The sequence below is a fragment of the Cyanistes caeruleus genome, chromosome 16 (genome assembly GCF_971803275.1).
Source record: "Cyanistes caeruleus chromosome 16, bCyaCae1.hap1.1, whole genome shotgun sequence".
Taxonomy (NCBI): Eukaryota; Metazoa; Chordata; class Aves; order Passeriformes; family Paridae; genus Cyanistes; species Cyanistes caeruleus.
The window spans coordinates 15818463-15836029 of NC_141716.1; the positions used below are offsets into that span (position 1 = coordinate 15818463).

General features: G+C 62.3%; 2 protein-coding genes across 2 annotated transcripts; both read left to right on the top strand.

The window, feature by feature from the left end:
• Positions 1 to 3295: 3295 nt before the first annotated feature.
• LOC147650295 (maestro heat-like repeat-containing protein family member 7) lies at positions 3296 to 9924 on the top strand. Its single transcript, XM_086853423.1, has 14 exons — positions 3296 to 3870; positions 4158 to 4222; positions 4331 to 4480; positions 4654 to 4802; positions 5086 to 5233; positions 5480 to 5667; positions 5757 to 5894; positions 6166 to 6280; positions 6434 to 6571; positions 6774 to 6950; positions 7075 to 7230; positions 7389 to 7490; positions 7883 to 7985; positions 9869 to 9924. The coding sequence occupies exons 1-14, from the start codon at positions 3732 to 3734 to the stop codon at positions 9922 to 9924; spliced, it is 1824 nt and encodes a 607-aa protein (XP_086709549.1). The 5' UTR covers positions 3296 to 3731.
• Positions 9925 to 10600: 676 nt separating this feature from the next.
• Positions 10601 to 16271, top strand: LOC147650296 (maestro heat-like repeat-containing protein family member 7). The gene is made up of 15 exons (XM_086852771.1): positions 10601 to 11184; positions 11472 to 11536; positions 11645 to 11794; positions 11968 to 12116; positions 12400 to 12547; positions 12794 to 12981; positions 13071 to 13208; positions 13480 to 13594; positions 13748 to 13885; positions 14088 to 14264; positions 14389 to 14544; positions 14703 to 14804; positions 15197 to 15299; positions 15563 to 15619; positions 15911 to 16271. Exons 1-15 carry the CDS (start codon positions 11046 to 11048, stop codon positions 16099 to 16101), a joined length of 2016 nt encoding a protein of 671 aa, XP_086708897.1. The 5' UTR covers positions 10601 to 11045; the 3' UTR covers positions 16102 to 16271.
• The last annotated feature ends 1296 nt before the right edge of the window (positions 16272 to 17567 follow it).

Consider the following 17567-nt stretch of genomic DNA (forward strand, 5'->3'; position numbering starts at 1 on the left):
CTGGTCTTGGCCCAGGGACGTGGGTCCTGTGCCCTGGGCTGTGGTGCCATCTCTGGGTCTCTGCTGCTCTCCAGGCCTCCCGGGAAACGCTGCTCTGTTCCGCCCGATTCCTGAAGAGGAAGGATCTCCAGCAGATGCTGCGGGTGGATCAGACCTGGAGGTTCGGCGAGGGCCTGGTAAGGGCGGGCTGGAAGCCCCAGCCCCAGGCTGGAGAAGCTCAGTGTGTGCGGCTGGCAGCTGTGCCCTGCCCAGTGCCGCACCCAGGGCCGCCAGCCTGTGCCCCACACGCTGCTCCCTTCCCTGGGCCCCGCGGGCTCTACTCCAGCCCCCTGTGGCCCCGAGCCGTGTGCCCATGGAGCCCCGGCACAGCTGCTCTGTCGGGCAGGCCAGCACCGCGGCTCCCCGGGCAGCAGCCGGCCCTCTGCCCCCTCCAGAGCCCGGCGCCAGCGGCTGCTGCCCGGTGCCTCAGGGCTGGGCGGGCACGGGAGGCCGGGGCTGGCCGCAGGCAGCAGTGCCCGGCCGAGGGGCAGAGCCCGCACCAACCCTTCCCTCCCGCCGCTCTCTGCAGCTGGCACAGGACAGGAGCCGAGCGGCTGAGCACCTGCACCGGGCCCTGCTCTACCTGGACAGCCCGCAGGAGTCCCTGCGAGCGGCGGCCATCAGGTTCATTGGTGAGCCATGAACCGGGCTGGGCTCCCTCCCTGCCCCGCCGCAGCTCGGCCCCAGCCCCGGCTGCTGCCCCGGCCCTGGAGCCCCGGCTGCCCTCGGGGCTGCTGCTGCCGGCCTCTGGCAGCCGGGCCCTTGGGCTGAGTCAGGATGCGGCAAGGGCCGGGGCTGAGCCCTGCCGGGGCAGGAGGCCGTGTGGCCCCAGGGCTGGCAGCGCCGCTGGCAGGGAGCTGTGCTGCTGGGATCCTGACAGGCTCTGTGTTCCCAGGGATGGCCGGGCAGCACCTCCGGGGGAACAAACGAGAGCTCCAGAGCATCTGTCAGGGTGAGTGAGGGCAGCGGGCTGCCAGCCCCGGCTGCCAAGGAGAGCTGCAATCCCTGCCCCAGCTGCCCAGGGCTCTGCTCCCTGTGCGGACCAGGCCTGGTGTGGCCAGGGCACACAGATTTCAGGGGCACGAGTGCCAATAGTGTCCAGTGGCTTTGGGCTGATCCCTTTGGTCCCTGCTCCCTCCTGGCCATGGCCAGAGCCACCTGGGTTGGCCCTTGCACGGTGCTCTCCTCAGGTCCCCGCAGATCCAGATCTGACCATGGCTCTGTTCCTCTCTCTTGCAGCCCTTGATGACAAGGCACAGGACATCAGCCCTGCCATCAGAATGCTGGCTCTGGAAACAGCCTTTGTCCTCCGGGCAGCTCAAGGCTCCATCTTGCAGAAGTGGCAAGATGGATTCCGCAGGGCACGCAAGAACCGCCCTTGTCTGTGGGCCCGTGGCTGGCTGTGCTGCTGGAGCTCTGAGGAGAGCTGAATTGAGAGGCTCTCTGTCTGCCGGGGCCATCTGAGCCGGGCAGGATTTTTCTTTAGGATATTTTTTTTATTCCTTCTTCTTTGTTCTTTTTAATATAGATATATAGAAATAGAAATATATAGAATATAGATATAGAATTATATATAGAAATATAGAATTATATATAGAAATATAGAATGTGTTCTCATACCCAGTGTCTCAGGTGCTTTCTCTGGTGCCCAGTGCGCAGGGCATAAGGGGAGAGGGGAAAAGGGTGCTTGTGCTCAGCAAGCTGCCCAGGCGTGCAGTGGGGAAGGGAAAATGGCCAGAAGGTCCTCGGCCTTGGGTGGTTCTGCTGAAGCCTTAACGCTGCCCACAGAGGAGCTGGGCAGGGGCTGGAGCTGTGGGGATCGCTGTGATTGTGGTGCCTGGAGATGGGCATGAGGCTTCTCCCAGCCAGGAAGCACCGTCTGTGTCCTGCAGCCCGTGGGTTGCTGGCGGGATTGCTGAGGGCTCTGAGGCTCTCTCAATCCGGCTCCTCTGGAGCTCCATCGGGGCTGCGCCGCTGCCGGGCAGGTTGGCCGGGCTGGGGGAGAGCAGAGGGGCCAGGGTGGTGGAAGCCCTGAGGAAATTGGGTGTCAGAGGCCACGAGCAGCCCCCAGGCAGTTGCCTTGTTCCTGTCACCCGCTGCTCTGGTGCTTCCCCTGAGAGACTGCCATGCCTGCAGCAGAAGCCCTCGAGGCTGGGCCTCAGCAGCCCCGAGGTGCCCAGGCTGGGCTGTCTCGGGACAAGGAGGGCAAGGAGGCCCTGGCAGGGCACAGCCACTGGGTGCTGCCAGGGCAGCGGGCAGAGGCAGGGCTGGCGGCCAGCCCGGGCCCCCGCGCCTGCCCAGGCCACGGTGCTGAGACCGAGGCTCCCCTGACACAGAGCTCTGTGTCTGCACAGCTTCTGCCTCCATGGGGAGGGTGGTGATGTCTCCTCGAGCAGCGCTGCTGAGTCGCTGCTGCTGAAGCGGCTCTGGACAGAGCAGAAACGGCACCAGAGCGTGCACAGGAACAGCCCTCAGGGCTGGGCTGGAGTGGCCAAGATGCCTCCTTCTCTTGCAGGAATAACAGAGATGGTGGACACAGTCCCTTCAGTATATATGTTCTATAGGCTGTAGTTAGGTTCTTTATTGCAATTGCTATAGAGGTCCTTTCATTGTAAATACATTTTATAGATTGTTGCTATGAAGATTCTTATAACATAAATACATTCTGTAGTTCATTGGTGGTGGTGGTGCTGTTGTGTAAATAAATTGTCCTTGTTTGTCACAGGCTGTCTGTCTTTGCATTTGCTTTGGGCACAGGCAGCATTTGCACAGCTGTGGTTTCCCCTTGCCCTGGGTTCCTGAGGCTGGAGGTCCCTGGGGGTGCTGGCACAGCCACCCTGGGGCTGGGGTCCCCGTGCACAGGGGGGAACCACTGGTGGCGCTCCCGGCACTGGGCACCGCTCGTGTTCCTGGGCTGCTGCAGAGCGGTGTCCCCAAGAGCAAAGCTGTCACCAGCAGAGAGGGGGCTCTGACAGGAGCAGCCCCTGCAGCAATGCAAAGCAGGCAGGAAACCTTCTGCCACCCTTCCTGCTGCAGCCACAGGTTTGAGCTGTTCCTAAAGATCCTGTTGGGCTGTCTGAGACACTTGGGCCAAGGCATTGCTTCCAAGCTGGGCCACTTTGGCCGGGCTGGGTGGAGCCCCAGGGCAGGGGGCAGCGTGTGCAACGGCCCTTGGTGACACGGTGCAGCATGGTAACCGTGGAATGGAACGGGACAGGGTGTCCAAGGGCCCTTTGTGACATGGGGTGACATTAGTGTTGGCGGTGACACAGCCACACCACAGTGCCTGGTGCACGTGACAGGGCAGGACGGGACAGAGTGGTGCTGTGAGGAGCCCCCGCACGGCGCACTCATTCCTTGCTGACCCAGAGCCTTTCTGAGGCGTTCCTCCTGCAGGTCACCTCGAGGCCAGACCACAGCACTCGGTGACCTGCAGCCTTCCCGAGGCTTCACTTCTGGTGAGGTGAAGCACCACACTTCTCAGGTGTGCTCGAGCCCAGACCGTGGCATTTCCTCACCGCGGTCCTTGACGACGAGTCTCCTGTCCTTGTGGCACGAGCCCCTGAGACCCAAGTGCAGGACTGGCTGTCCTGCAGCCTTGCCAAGACTTCACTCCTGCAGGTGCCTTCCAGGCACAGCTGCAGGACTTGCCAACTAAGACCTTTTCTGAGCCACCTCTGCTGCGAGTAGCCATGAATCCAGGCAGTGATGTTGAGCAGAGACCTCCAAGTGTCCCCAAGCTGACCTGGGTGAAGGAGGAGAAAGAAGGCCCTGGGACTGCCCCAGCACAGCAGCCTGGAGAGCTGGAGCAATTTCAGCCACCTCAGGAGGGTGAGCGGCAGACCTGGGCCTGCAGCCAGCTTGGCCTCGTCCCATCCCATCCCATCCCATCCCATCCCATCCCATCCCATCCCATCCCATCCCATCCCATCCCATCCCATCCCCTGGGGACACGTCCATGGACAGGACAGAAGTGGGGCTGGGGCAGACACCCTGGAGCTGTACTCTGTGCCCTGGGGCATCCCGGGGCTGTCCCTGCCTGGGGAGTGCAGGGCTGGGCTGTGTTCTCCGGCCTCTCCCGCAGCCCCTCAGCTCAAGCTGCGCTCGCTCTTTGCCAGGAGCAGCCATGGAGCGCACTCGAGAGCAGGAACGCAGCCGTGGCCTCTTCCGCACAACAGCGCAGGTACCTGCAGCCATCCCCCCCTGGGCTGGGCCTGCTGTCCCTGCTCAGCCCAGCACCACGCTTGGAGCATCCATACAATGTCCCTCATTTCTTGCCCTTCTGCTGCAGATGATTTGCAAATTCATGAAGAGAATTCGGGAGGAAGAGACCAGTGCCATGGGCACTGTGGTCAGAGCATACTCTCCCATCTTCAAAACCAAGGCCAGTGCTGCCCTGCTGGACATGCTTGTGGAGGAGGGTCCTTCCAGTCCAAAGCAAGTAAGCAGCCTGTGGCCTGGCTTCGATCCTCCCAGGAATTGCTTGGCCACGCCAGCTGCTCACTGCGAGCCTTTGAGGCCGTGGCAGTGCGGTGGGAAGGGAAGCACTTCTCTGGGAAGCTGGGCACATTACTCCTGCTGGCAGCTTTCCAAGTTTCCCTGTGCCTTCTCCAGGTGCTCCCCATGGTGAGGTTCATCTACCAGTGGCTCAAGGCTAATGAGTTTCCTGAGTACAATCTGTACAGGCCCCTTCTGGATATGACAGAGGCACAGCCTGCTGACGTGGTGATGGCTCTCCTGCGTGTGGCCCCATGGTGTGACAGGTACAGGGCCCACGTGCCCAGAGGGCTCAGGGCATCCCCCTGCACACCTGGCCCAGGTGTCTGACAAACAGAGGATTCCGGGGCCCTGTGGCTCCTCCCTTTGTCAGCCCTGGCACAGCAGCCCCCGAGCCTGCTGCCCTCAGGGGCCAGTCCCCACAGGGCTGGGCTGCCACAGAGGGACAGTGGGCAGAGGCAGGGCTGGCAGCCAGCTCAGCTCCCTGCTGCTGCCCAGGCCATGGTGATGTGTCCCAGACCCCCCTGACACAGAACTCTGTCCCCACAGAGCTGCTACCACCATGTGGAAGAGCATCATGTGCTCGTGCAGGGCTGCAGAGCCAGCCATGCTGATACTTCTGGATGTGCTGGGCACCTGGCCAGAGCTCAGCATGTGCACCTCCGACGGGGACCACACGGCTGTCCTTGCCCTGGCTGTGAGTTTCTGCAGCTGACCTTTGCTCACCCCAAGGTCACCTCTCCCTCAGGTCTCCATCCTCCCTCCTCCCATGGCATCTCCCTGCCTCAGGCACTGGGCTCCAACCTGGCCTAGGAGCAGCTCCAGGACCACCAGGCCGGCTGCTGTCCCTACATCTCCACTGGCCTCTCCCTGCCATGCTCGGGCCCTGCCACATGGACACCTGGGCACTGAGCGCTGACTCGGGCTGCTCTGTCCTTCACAGGCAACTGTGGTGATATGGAAGATGCTCCAGCTGCCCTGTGTCCCACATGCAGTGACAGTGTATTTCCCCCGTCTCTTGGTGCATCTGCTCTTGCAAGTGCTGTTCAGCACATTGGATCTGCCAGAGAAGGTCGATACTTTCTGGAAGAGATGCCAGCAGCAACACGGCCTTGCCATCAGCCCCAACAGGTGCTCCATGCCAGTCCTCCTGTCCCTGCCATGTCCCCAGGGCAGCAGCCCGTGCTCCCAGCATCACCTGGGCTTTGCTGTGCACACAGGTTTGCAGTGCAGACCCTGAAGGCCCTGCTCTGCCGACTGCACTATGAGGATGTGGTGGCAGCAGTGGAAGACGAGTGTGGCTGGGACACGCTGCTGTGTGCTGGCACGCACCACTGTGCTGTGGGTGTGCTGGCCAGGTGAGCTGCCCCCAAACAGCGTTTGTGCCCCGTGCCTGGGGTGCCCCACACAGTCCCCGTGGTCAGGGGCCAGAGGGCCTTGTCACCAAGGGATGGCCAAGGACACTGCACAAGCCTGGGAGAGGAGGGTGCCCAAGGGCAGCTTGGCCCCCAAAGGACCCCAGGTCCCCTTGCAGGGTGGTGGAGAAGGGCCAAGCTCCGCCTGGGAGTCAGTCCATGGAGAGGTTTGTCCCGCTGGCTCAGGGTCTTGGTTCCTTTTTCCTCCCGTCAGAGCAATGCGTCACGTGTCCCTACCCTTGTGTTCTGCGATTGCATTCTACCTGCTCGGGCTGCTCAGCAAAGACACGGCACACGGGGATTTGGCCGCCATGGCGTTCCTTGTGGAGGTGAGCCTGAAGGGCAGCGCTGTCTCGCTGAGCTGTCTCCCAGCTCTCTGCCCTCTCGGTGCCGCAGCCGCCCGGGACGATGCCCACGCCCTGTGCTGCTGCCTGGGCCCAGCCCTGTGCGCTGCTGCCCCATCACCGGCCTGTGCCCTTCAGATGTTGGAGTGCCTGGACTCGAGTGAATACCGTGACAGCGTCCTGGAGATCGCATCAAGCAAACTGCAGAGCGAGTGCAGGGAGAGGCGTCGCTTGGCACTCAGAGGCCTTGTGGTGCTCGGCAAGAATTCCTCCATGGTGAGAAGGGGGCAGCGGCTGCTGGCGTGGGGCTGGGGAAGGCAGTGGCTTGCGCTTGGCTGGCCTTTGGGCACTGAGGCAGCTGCTGCCAGCTCTCCTGCCTCCTGCCTCTTGCCTCCTGCCCCAGGCCTTTGGCACAGGCCTTTGGCCTCTGGGCCCTGTGGCAGCAGGGTGGCATTTCACACACTTGTGTTCCACACAGGCCAAAAGAATGTGGGGCCTGCATGAAAGGCTCGTGGAGCTCCTGGGGGAAAATGACAGCCATGTGCTTGGGATGAGCATCGCTCTCCTCAGCCGTTTGTTCCTGTACAATGGTGGCCCGATAACCATCCCCCTCGGCCTGCAGCTGGCTGAGGCGCTCCTGCCGCTCTTTGACAATGTAAGGCTCTGTGTCTCCAGCCATGGCTGCTGCCTGGGCACTGTGCCCTGGGCATTTGCAGGCCTGTGCCCAGGTGGGCCTGAAGCAGCTGATGCTGAGGTCTTTATTTCTTCCTTTCGTACAGGACGATAGCCAGGTGCAGCTGTGCTCCATGTTCATCTTTCGAGAGATGATGGATTTTCTACCAAAGGAGGGAAAAAAGGCCTTGAAGTCCCACGTGCAGCAGAGCCTGCTCCCACTCTCCTTGCACTGCCATGATGAGAACCAGCGCGTGGTTGATGTGAGGACTCGGCAGCTGCTGTGGCTCCCTGGCAGGGCGCTCGGCTGCCTCCTGCTCTGCTGCCTTGCAGGCTGCAGCTCCCTCCTGGTCTTGGCCCAGGGACGTGGGTCCTGTGCCCTGGGCTGTGGTGCCATCTCTGGGTCTCTGCTGCTCTCCAGGCCTCCCGGGAAACGCTGCTCTGTTCCGCCCGATTCCTGAAGAGGAAGGATCTCCAGCAGATGCTGCGGGTGGATCAGACCTGGAGGTTCGGCGAGGGCCTGGTAAGGGCGGGCTGGAAGCCCCAGCCCCAGGCTGGAGAAGCTCAGTGTGTGCGGCTGGCAGCTGTGCCCTGCCCAGTGCCGCACCCAGGGCCGCCAGCCTGTGCCCCACACGCTGCTCCCTTCCCTGGGCCCCGCGGGCTCTACTCCAGCCCCCTGTGGCCCCGAGCCGTGTGCCCATGGAGCCCCGGCACAGCTGCTCTGTCGGGCAGGCCAGCACCGCGGCTCCCCGGGCAGCAGCCGGCCCTCTGCCCCCTCCAGAGCCCGGCGCCAGCGGCTGCTGCCCGGTGCCTCAGGGCTGGGCGGGCACGGGAGGCCGGGGCTGGCCGCAGGCAGCAGTGCCCGGCCGAGGGGCAGAGCCCGCACCAACCCTTCCCTCCCGCCGCTCTCTGCAGCTGGCACAGGACAGGAGCCGAGCGGCTGAGCACCTGCACCGGGCCCTGCTCTACCTGGACAGCCCGCAGGAGTCCCTGCGAGCGGCGGCCATCAGGTTCATTGGTGAGCCACGAACCGGGCTGGGCTCCCTCCCTGCCCCGCCGCAGCTCGGCCCCAGCCCCGGCTGCTGCCCCGGCCCTGGAGCCCCGGCTGCCCTCGGGGCTGCTGCTGCCGGCCTCTGGCAGCCGGGCCCTTGGGCTGAGTCAGGATGCGGCAAGGGCCGGGGCTGAGCCCTGCCGGGGCAGGAGGCCGTGTGGCCCCAGGGCTGGCAGCGCCGCTGGCAGGGAGCTGTGCTGCTGGGATCCTGACAGGCTCTGTGTTCCCAGGGATGGCCGGGCAGCACCTCCGGGGGAACAAACGAGAGCTCCAGAGCATCTGTCAGGGTGAGTGAGGGCAGCGGGCTGCCAGCCCCGGCTGCCAAGGAGAGCTGCAATCCCTGCCCCAGCTGCCCAGGGCTCTGCTCCCTGTGCGGACCAGGCCTGGTGTGGCCAGGGCACACAGATTTCAGGGGCACGAGTGCCAATAGTGTCCAGTGGCTTTGGGCTGATCCCTTTGGTCCCTGCTCCCTCCTGGCCATGGCCAGAGCCACCTGGGTTGGCCCTTGCACGGTGCTCTCCTCAGGTCCCCGCAGATCCAGATCTGACCATGGCTCTGTTCCTCTCTCTTGCAGCCCTTGATGACAAGGCACAGGACATCAGCCCTGCCATCAGAATGCTGGCTCTGGAAACAGCCTTTGTCCTCCGGGCAGCTCAAGGCTCCATCTTGCAGAAGTGGCAAGATGGATTCCGCAGGGCACGCAAGAACCGCCCTTGTCTGTGGGCCCGTGGCTGGCTGTGCTGCTGGAGCTCTGAGGAGAGCTGAATTGAGAGGCTCTCTGTCTGCCGGGGCCATCTGAGCCGGGCAGGATTTTTCTTTAGGATATTTTTTTTATTCCTTCTTCTTTGTTCTTTTTAATATAGATATATAGAAATAGAAATATATAGAATATAGATATAGAATTATATATAGAAATATAGAATTATATATAGAAATATAGAATGTGTTCTCATACCCAGTGTCTCAGGTGCTTTCTCTGGTGCCCAGTGCGCAGGGCATAGGGGGAGAGGGGAAAAGGGTGCTTGTGCTCAGCAAGCTGCCCAGGCGTGCAGTGGGGAAGGGAAAATGGCCAGAAGGCCCTCGGCCTTGGGTGGTTCTGCTGAAGCCTTAACGCTGCCCACAGAGGAGCTGGGCAGGGGCTGGAGCTGTGGGGATCGCTGTGATTGTGGTGCCTGGAGATGGGCATGAGGCTTCTCCCAGCCAGGAAGCACCGTCTGTGTCCTGCAGCCCGTGGGTTGCTGGCGGGATTGCTGAGGGCTCTGAGGCTCTCTCAATCCGGCTCCTCTGGAGCTCCATCGGGGCTGCGCCGCTGCCGGGCAGGTTGGCCGGGCTGGGGGAGAGCAGAGGGGCCAGGGTGGTGGAAGCCCTGAGGAAATTGGGTGTCAGAGGCCACGAGCAGCCCCCAGGCAGTTGCCTTGTTCCTGTCACCCGCTGCTCTGGTGCTTCCCCTGAGAGACTGCCATGCCTGCAGCAGAAGCCCTCCAGGCTGGGCCTCAGCAGCCCCGAGGTGCCCAGGCTGGGCTGTCTCGGGACAAGGAGGGCAAGGAGGCCCTGGCAGGGCACAGCCACTGGGTGCTGCCAGGGCAGCGGGCAGAGGCAGGGCTGGCGGCCAGCCCGGGCCCCCGCGCCTGCCCAGGCCACGGTGCTGAGACCGAGGCTCCCCTGACACAGAGCTCTGTGTCTGCACAGCTTCTGCCTCCATGGGGAGGGTGGTGATGTCTCCTCGAGCAGCGCTGCTGAGTCGCTGCTGCTGAAGCGGCTCTGGACAGAGCAGAAACGGCACCAGAGCGTGCACAGGAACAGCCCTCAGGGCTGGGCTGGAGTGGCCAAGATGCCTCCTTCTCTTGCAGGAATAACAGAGATGGTGGACACAGTCCCTTCAGTATATATGTTCTATAGGCTGTAGTTAGGTTCTTTATTGCAATTGCTATAGAGGTCCTTTCATTGTAAATACATTTTATAGATTGTTGCTATGAAGATTCTTATAACATAAATACATTCTGTAGTTCATTGGTGGTGGTGGTGCTGTTGTGTAAATAAATTGTCCTTGTTTGTCACAGGCTGTCTGTCTTTGCATTTGCTTTGGGCACAGGCAGCATTTGCACAGCTGTGGTTTCCCCTTGCCCTGGGTTCCTGAGGCTGGAGGTCCCTGGGGGTGCTGGCACAGCCACCCTGGGGCTGGGGTCCCCGTGCACAGGGGGGAACCACTGGTGGCGCTCCCGGCACTGGGCACCGCTCGTGTTCCTGGGCTGCTGCAGAGCGGTGTCCCCAAGAGCAAAGCTGTCACCAGCAGAGAGGGGGCTCTGACAGGAGCAGCCCCTGCAGCAATGCAAAGCAGGCAGGAAACCTTCTGCCACCCTTCCTGCTGCAGCCACAGGTTTGAGCTGTTCCTAAAGATCCTGTTGGGCTGTCTGAGACACTTGGGCCAAGGCATTGCTTCCAAGCTGGGCCACTTTGGCCGGGCTGGGTGGAGCCCCAGGGCAGGGGGCAGCGTGTGCAACGGCCCTTGGTGACACGGTGCAGCATGGTAACCGTGGAATGGAACGGGACAGGGTGTCCAAGGGCCCTTTGTGACATGGGGTGACATTAGTGTTGGCGGTGACACAGCCACACCACAGTGCCTGGTGCACGTGACAGGGCAGGACGGGACAGAGTGGTGCTGTGAGGAGCCCCCGCACGGCGCACTCATTCCTTGCTGACCCAGAGCCTTTCTGAGGCGTTACTCCTGCGGGTCACCTCGAGGCCAGACCACAGCACTCGGTGACCTGCAGCCTTCCCGAGGCTTCACTTCTGGTGAGGTGAAGCACCACACTTCTCAGGTGTGCTCGAGCCCAGACCGTGGCATTTCCTCACCGCGGTCCTTGACGACGAGTCTCCTGTCCTTGTGGCACGAGCCCCTGAGACCCAAGTGCAGGACTGGCTGTCCTGCAGCCTTGCCAAGACTTCACTCCTGCAGGTGCCTTCCAGGCACAGCTGCAGGACTTGCCAACTAAGACCTTTTCTGAGCCACCTCTGCTGCGAGTAGCCATGAATCCAGGCAGTGATGTTGAGCAGAGGCCTCCAAGTGTCCCCAAGCTGACCTGGGTGAAGGAGGAGAAAGAAGGCCCTGGGACTGCCCCAGCACAGCAGCCTGGAGAGCTGGAGCAATTTCAGCCACCTCAGGAGGGTGAGCGGCAGACCTGGGCCTGCAGCCAGCTTGGCCTCGTCCCATCCCATCCCATCCCATCCCATCCCATCCCATCCCATCCCATCCCATCCCATCCCATCCCATCCCATCCCCTGGGGACACGTCCATGGACAGGACAGAAGTGGGGCTGGGGCAGACACCCTGGAGCTGTACTCTGTGCCCTGGGGCATCCCGGGGCTGTCCCTGCCTGGGGAGTGCAGGGCTGGGCTGTGTTCTCCGGCCTCTACCGCAGCCCCTCAGCTCAAGCTGCGCTCGCTCTTTGCCAGGAGCAGCCATGGAGCGCACTCGAGAGCAGGAACGCAGCCGTGGCCTCTTCCGCACAACAGCACAGGTACCTGCAGCCATCCCCCCCTGGGCTGGGCCTGCTGTCCCTGCTCAGCCCAGCACCACGCTTGGAGCATCCATACAATGTCCCTCATTTCTTGCCCTTCTGCTGCAGATGATTTGCAAATTCATGAAGAGAATTCGGGAGGAAGAGACCAGTGCCATGGGCACTGTGGTCAGAGCATACTCTCCCATCTTCAAAACCAAGGCCAGTGCTGCCCTGCTGGACATGCTTGTGGAGGAGGGTCCTTCCAGTCCAAAGCAAGTAAGCAGCCTGTGGCCTGGCTTCGATCCTCCCAGGAATTGCTTGGCCACGCCAGCTGCTCACTGCGAGCCTTTGAGGCCGTGGCAGTGCGGTGGGAAGGGAAGCACTTCTCTGGGAAGCTGGGCACATTACTCCTGCTGGCAGCTTTCCAAGTTTCCCTGTGCCTTCTCCAGGTGCTCCCCATGGTGAGGTTCATCTACCAGTGGCTCAAGGCTAATGAGTTTCCTGAGTACAATCTGTACAGGCCCCTTCTGGATATGACAGAGGCACAGCCTGCTGACGTGGTGATGGCTCTCCTGCGTGTGGCCCCATGGTGTGACAGGTACAGGGCCCACGTGCCCAGAGGGCTCAGGGCATCCCCCTGCACACCTGGCCCAGGTGTCTGACAAACAGAGGATTCCGGGGCCCTGTGGCTCCTCCCTTTGTCAGCCCTGGCACAGCAGCCCCCGAGCCTGCTGCCCTCAGGGGCCAGTCCCCACAGGGCTGGGCTGCCACAGAGGGACAGTGGGCAGAGGCAGGGCTGGCAGCCAGCTCAGCTCCCTGCTGCTGCCCAGGCCATGGTGATGTGTCCCAGACCCCCCTGACACAGAACTCTGTCCCCACAGAGCTGCTACCACCATGTGGAAGAGCATCATGTGCTCGTGCAGGGCTGCAGAGCCAGCCATGCTGATACTTCTGGATGTGCTGGGCACCTGGCCAGAGCTCAGCATGTGCACCTCCGACGGGGACCACACGGCTGTCCTTGCCCTGGCTGTGAGTTTCTGCAGCTGACCTTTGCTCACCCCAAGGTCACCTCTCCCTCAGGTCTCCATCCTCCCTCCTCCCATGGCATCTCCCTGCCTCAGGCACTGGGCTCCAACCTGGCCTAGGAGCAGCTCCAGGACCACCAGGCCGGCTGCTGTCCCTACATCTCCACTGGCCTCTCCCTGCCATGCTCGGGCCCTGCCACATGGACACCTGGGCACTGAGCGCTGACTCGGGCTGCTCTGTCCTTCACAGGCAACTGTGGTGATATGGAAGATGCTCCAGCTGCCCTGTGTCCCACATGCAGTGACAGTGTATTTCCCCCGTCTCTTGGTGCATCTGCTCTTGCAAGTGCTGTTCAGCACATTGGATCTGCCAGAGAAGGTCGATACTTTCTGGAAGAGATGCCAGCAGCAACACGGCCTTGCCATCAGCCCCAACAGGTGCTCCATGCCAGTCCTCCTGTCCCTGCCATGTCCCCAGGGCAGCAGCCCGTGCTCCCAGCATCACCTGGGCTTTGCCGTGCACACAGGTTTGCAGTGCAGACCCTGAAGGCCCTGCTCTGCCGACTGCACTATGAGGATGTGGTGGCAGCAGTGGAAGACGAGTGTGGCTGGGACACGCTGCTGTGTGCTGGCACGCACCACTGTGCTGTGGGTGTGCTGGCCAGGTGAGCTGCCCCCAAACAGCGTTTGTGCCCCGTGCCTGGGGTGCCCCACACAGTCCCCGTGGTCAGGGGCCAGAGGGCCTTGTCACCAAGGGATGGCCAAGGACACTGCACAAGCCTGGGAGAGGAGGGTGCCCAAGGGCAGCTTGGCCCCCAAAGGACCCCAGGTCCCCTTGCAGGGTGGTGGAGAAGGGCCAAGCTCCGCCTGGGAGTCAGTCCATGGAGAGGTTTGTCCCGCTGGCTCAGGGTCTTGGTTCCTTTTTCCTCCCGTCAGAGCAATGCGTCACGTGTCCCTACCCTTGTGTTCTGCGATTGCATTCTACCTGCTCGGGCTGCTCAGCAAAGACACGGCACACGGGGATTTGGCCGCCATGGCGTTCCTTGTGGAGGTGAGCCTGAAGGGCAGCGCTGTCTCGCTGAGCTGTCTCCCAGCTCTCTGCCCTCTCGGTGCCGCAGCCGCCCGGGACGATGCCCACGCCCTGTGCTGCTGCCTGGGCCCAGCCCTGTGCGCTGCTGCCCCATCACCGGCCTGTGCCCTTCAGATGTTGGAGTGCCTGGACTCGAGTGAATACCGTGACAGCGTCCTGGAGATCGCATCAAGCAAACTGCAGAGCGAGTGCAGGGAGAGGCGTCGCTTGGCACTCAGAGGCCTTGTGGTGCTCGGCAAGAATTCCTCCATGGTGAGAAGGGGGCAGCGGCTGCTGGCGTGGGGCTGGGGAAGGCAGTGGCTTGCGCTTGGCTGGCCTTTGGGCACTGAGGCAGCTGCTGCCAGCTCTCCTGCCTCCTGCCTCTTGCCTCCTGCCCCAGGCCTTTGGCACAGGCCTTTGGCCTCTGGGCCCTGTGGCAGCAGGGTGGCATTTCACACACTTGTGTTCCACACAGGCCAGAAGAATGTGGGGCCTGCATGAAAGGCTCGTGGAGCTCCTGGGGGAAAATGACAGCCATGTGCTTGGGATGAGCATCGCTCTCCTCAGCCGTTTGTTCCTGTACAATGGTGGCCCGATAACCATCCCCCTCGGCCTGCAGCTGGCTGAGGCGCTCCTGCCGCTCTTTGACAATGTAAGGCTCTGTGTCTCCAGCCATGGCTGCTGCCTGGGCACTGTGCCCTGGGCATTTGCAGGCCTGTGCCCAGGTGGGCCTGAAGCAGCTGATGCTGAGGTCTTTATTTCTTCCTTTCGTACAGGACGATAGCCAGGTGCAGCTGTGCTCCATGTTCATCTTCCAAGAGATGATGGATTTAGTACCAAAGGAGGGAAAAAAGGCCTTGAAGTCCCACGTGCAGCAGAGCCTGCTCCCACTCTCCTTGCACTGCCATGATGAGAACCAGCGCGTGGTTGATGTGAGGACTCGGCAGCTGCTGTGGCTCCCTGGCAGGGCGCTCGGCTGCCTCCTGCTCTGCTGCCTTGCAGGCTGCAGCTCCCTCCTGGTCTTGGCCCAGGGACGTGGGTCCTGTGCCCTGGGCTGTGGTGCCATCTCTGGGTCTCTGCTGCTCTCCAGGCCTCCCGGGAAACGCTGCTCTGTTCCGCCCGATTCCTGAAGAGGAAGGATCTCCAGCAGATGCTGCGGGTGGATCAGACCTGGAGGTTCGGCGAGGGCCTGGTAAGGGCGGGCTGGAAGCCCCAGCCCCAGGCTGGAGAAGCTCAGTGTGTGCGGCTGGCAGCTGTGCCCTGCCCAGTGCCGCACCCAGGGCCGCCAGCCTGTGCCCCACACGCTGCTCCCTTCCCTGGGCCCCGCGGGCTCTACTCCAGCGCCCTGTGGCCCCGAGCCGTGTGCCCATGGAGCCCCGGCACAGCTGCTCTGTCGGGCAGGCCAGCACCGCGGCTCCCCGGGCAGCAGCCGGCCCTCTGCCCCCTCCAGAGCCCGGCGCCAGCGGCTGCTGCCCGGTGCCTCAGGGCTGGGCGGGCACGGGAGGCCGGGGCTGGCCGCAGGCAGCAGTGCCCGGCCGAGGGGCAGAGCCCGCACCAACCCTTCCCTCCCGCCGCTCTCTGCAGCTGGCACAGGACAGGAGCCGAGCGGCTGAGCACCTGCACCGGGCCCTGCTCTACCTGGACAGCCCGCAGGAGTCCCTGCGAGCGGCGGCCATCAGGTTCATTGGTGAGCCACGAACCGGGCTGGGCTCCCTCCCTGCCCCGCCACAGCTCGGCCCCAGCCCCGGCTGCTGCCCCGGCCCTGGAGCCCCGGCTGCCCTCGGGGCTGCTGCTGCCGGCCTCTGGCAGCCGGGCCCTTGGGCTGAGTAAGGATGCGGCAAGGGCCGGGGCTGAGCCCTGCCGGGGCAGGAGGCCGTGTGGCCCCAGGGCTGGCAGCGCCGCTGGCAGGGAGCTGTGCTGCTGGGACCCTGACAGGCTCTGTGTTCCCAGGGATGGCCGGGCAGCACCTCCGGGGGAACAAACGAGAGCTCCAGAGCATCTGTCAGGGTGAGTGAGGGCAGCGGGCTGCCAGCCCCGGCTGCCAAGGAGAGCTGCAATCCCTGCCCCAGCTGCCCAGGGCTCTGCTCCCTGTGCGGACCAGGCCTGGTGTGGCCAGGGCACACACAGAGATTTCAGGGGCACGAGTGCCAATAGTGTCCAGTGGCTTTGGGCTGATCCCTTTGGTCCCTGCTCCCTCCTAGCCATGGCCAGAGCCACCTGGGTTGGCCCTTGCACGGGGCTCTCCTCGGGTCCCTGCAGATGCAGATCTGACCATGGCTCTGTTCCTCTCTCTTGCAGCCCTTGATGACAAGGCACAGGACATCAGCCCTGCCATCAGAATGCTGGCTCTGGAAACAGCCTTTGTCCTCCGGGCAGCTCCAGGGTCCATCTTGCAGAAGTGGCAAGATGGATTCCGCAGGGCACGCAAGAACCGCCCTTGTCTGTGGGCCCGTGGCTGGCTGTGCTGCTGGAGCTCTGAGGAGAGCTAAATTGAGAGGCTCTCTGTCTGCCGGGGCCATCTGAGCCGGGCAGGATTTTTCTTTAAGATGGTTTTTTTTTTCCTTCTTCTTTGTTCTTCTTTAATATAGAAATATAGAATTAGAAATATATAGAATATAGATACAGAATTATATATAGAAATATAGAACGTGTTCTCATACCCTGTGTCTCAGGTGCTTTCTCTGGTGCCCAGTGTGCGCAGGGCATAGGGGGAGAGGGGAAAAGGTTGCTTGTGCTCAGCAAGCTGCCCAGGCGTGCAGTGGGGAAGGGAAAATGGCCAGAAGGCCCTCGGCCTTTGGTGCTTCTGCTGAAGCCTTAATGCTGCCCACAGAGGAGCTGGGCAGGGGCTGGAGCTGTGGGGATCGCTGTGATTGTGGTGCCTGGAGATGGGCACGAGGCTTCTCCCAGGCAGGAAGCGCCGTCTGTGTCCTCCAGCCTGTGGGTTGCTGGCGGGATTGCTGAGGTTTCCGAGGCTCTCTCTATTCGGTTCCTCTGGAGCTCCCCAGAAGGGAGCCCTGGGGCCTCTGAGCCTGGGCTCAGGCTCCAGGAAGCCTTGGGGACAGTCTGGGCTGTGTCGGTACTCCAAGGTGCTGCAGGCTCGGCTTCAGCTGCAGGGTGCCAGTGTTGCACGGCTGCTGTGTCCCCATGGACAGGGTTTGCTTTGGAGCCTGTGCTTGTGGTGGCACAGGGAGCTCCGAACTGAGCTGGGCACGGACCCGCAGCTCAGCCCTGCCACTCTTGCAGCTGCTTTGGGCTGGGGGCCGGAGCAAGGGGAGCCCTGGGATCTGCCCCTGACAGATCCCTTCAGACTGCACAAGGAAATGCTGGTGCTGGTGGCAACCCTGCCCAGGGCAGGCTTGATTCCTTTCATTTTATCCCTCAACACCAGAGTGCATTTAGTTCCTCTCCAGGGATAACACAAAATTCCCTGCTGGTGCCCATGAAGCTGCAGCCCCTCCCGGGCTCACCCCTGCCCCAGCTCTGGGGTCCTGAGCACAGAAGGAGCTGGAGCTGTTGGAGGCAAGGCAGTGGAGGCCCCAGAGATGCTGCAGGCTGGAGCCCCTCTGCTCTGAGGAAAGGCTGAGAGAGCTGGGGCTGCTCAGCCAGGAGGAGAGAAGACCTTGAGGAGGCTTCACTGCGGCCTCCCTGGCTGGGGGCTGGACATGGGGGTGCTCCTGAACACTCATGAATCTCAGCCCAGCCCTCTCCTCAAGCAGAAAATAGAAAGAAAAAAATATTAAATGGACAAAGAAAAGGGGGAAGTGTGTTTATTTGTGTATCAAGAACTTGGGGTGAAAAAATTAGCCAGGTGTCCTCAGATCCTTTGTGTGATGCAATGGATAGGTACAATAAATCCAGTGGAATCCCAGTGTTTCCTTGGCTGAGGACAGCCAGCTGCCCCTGATGGGGACACCAGCCCAGGAGGCTCCAGGGCTTTCTGGGATTTGGGAGCCTT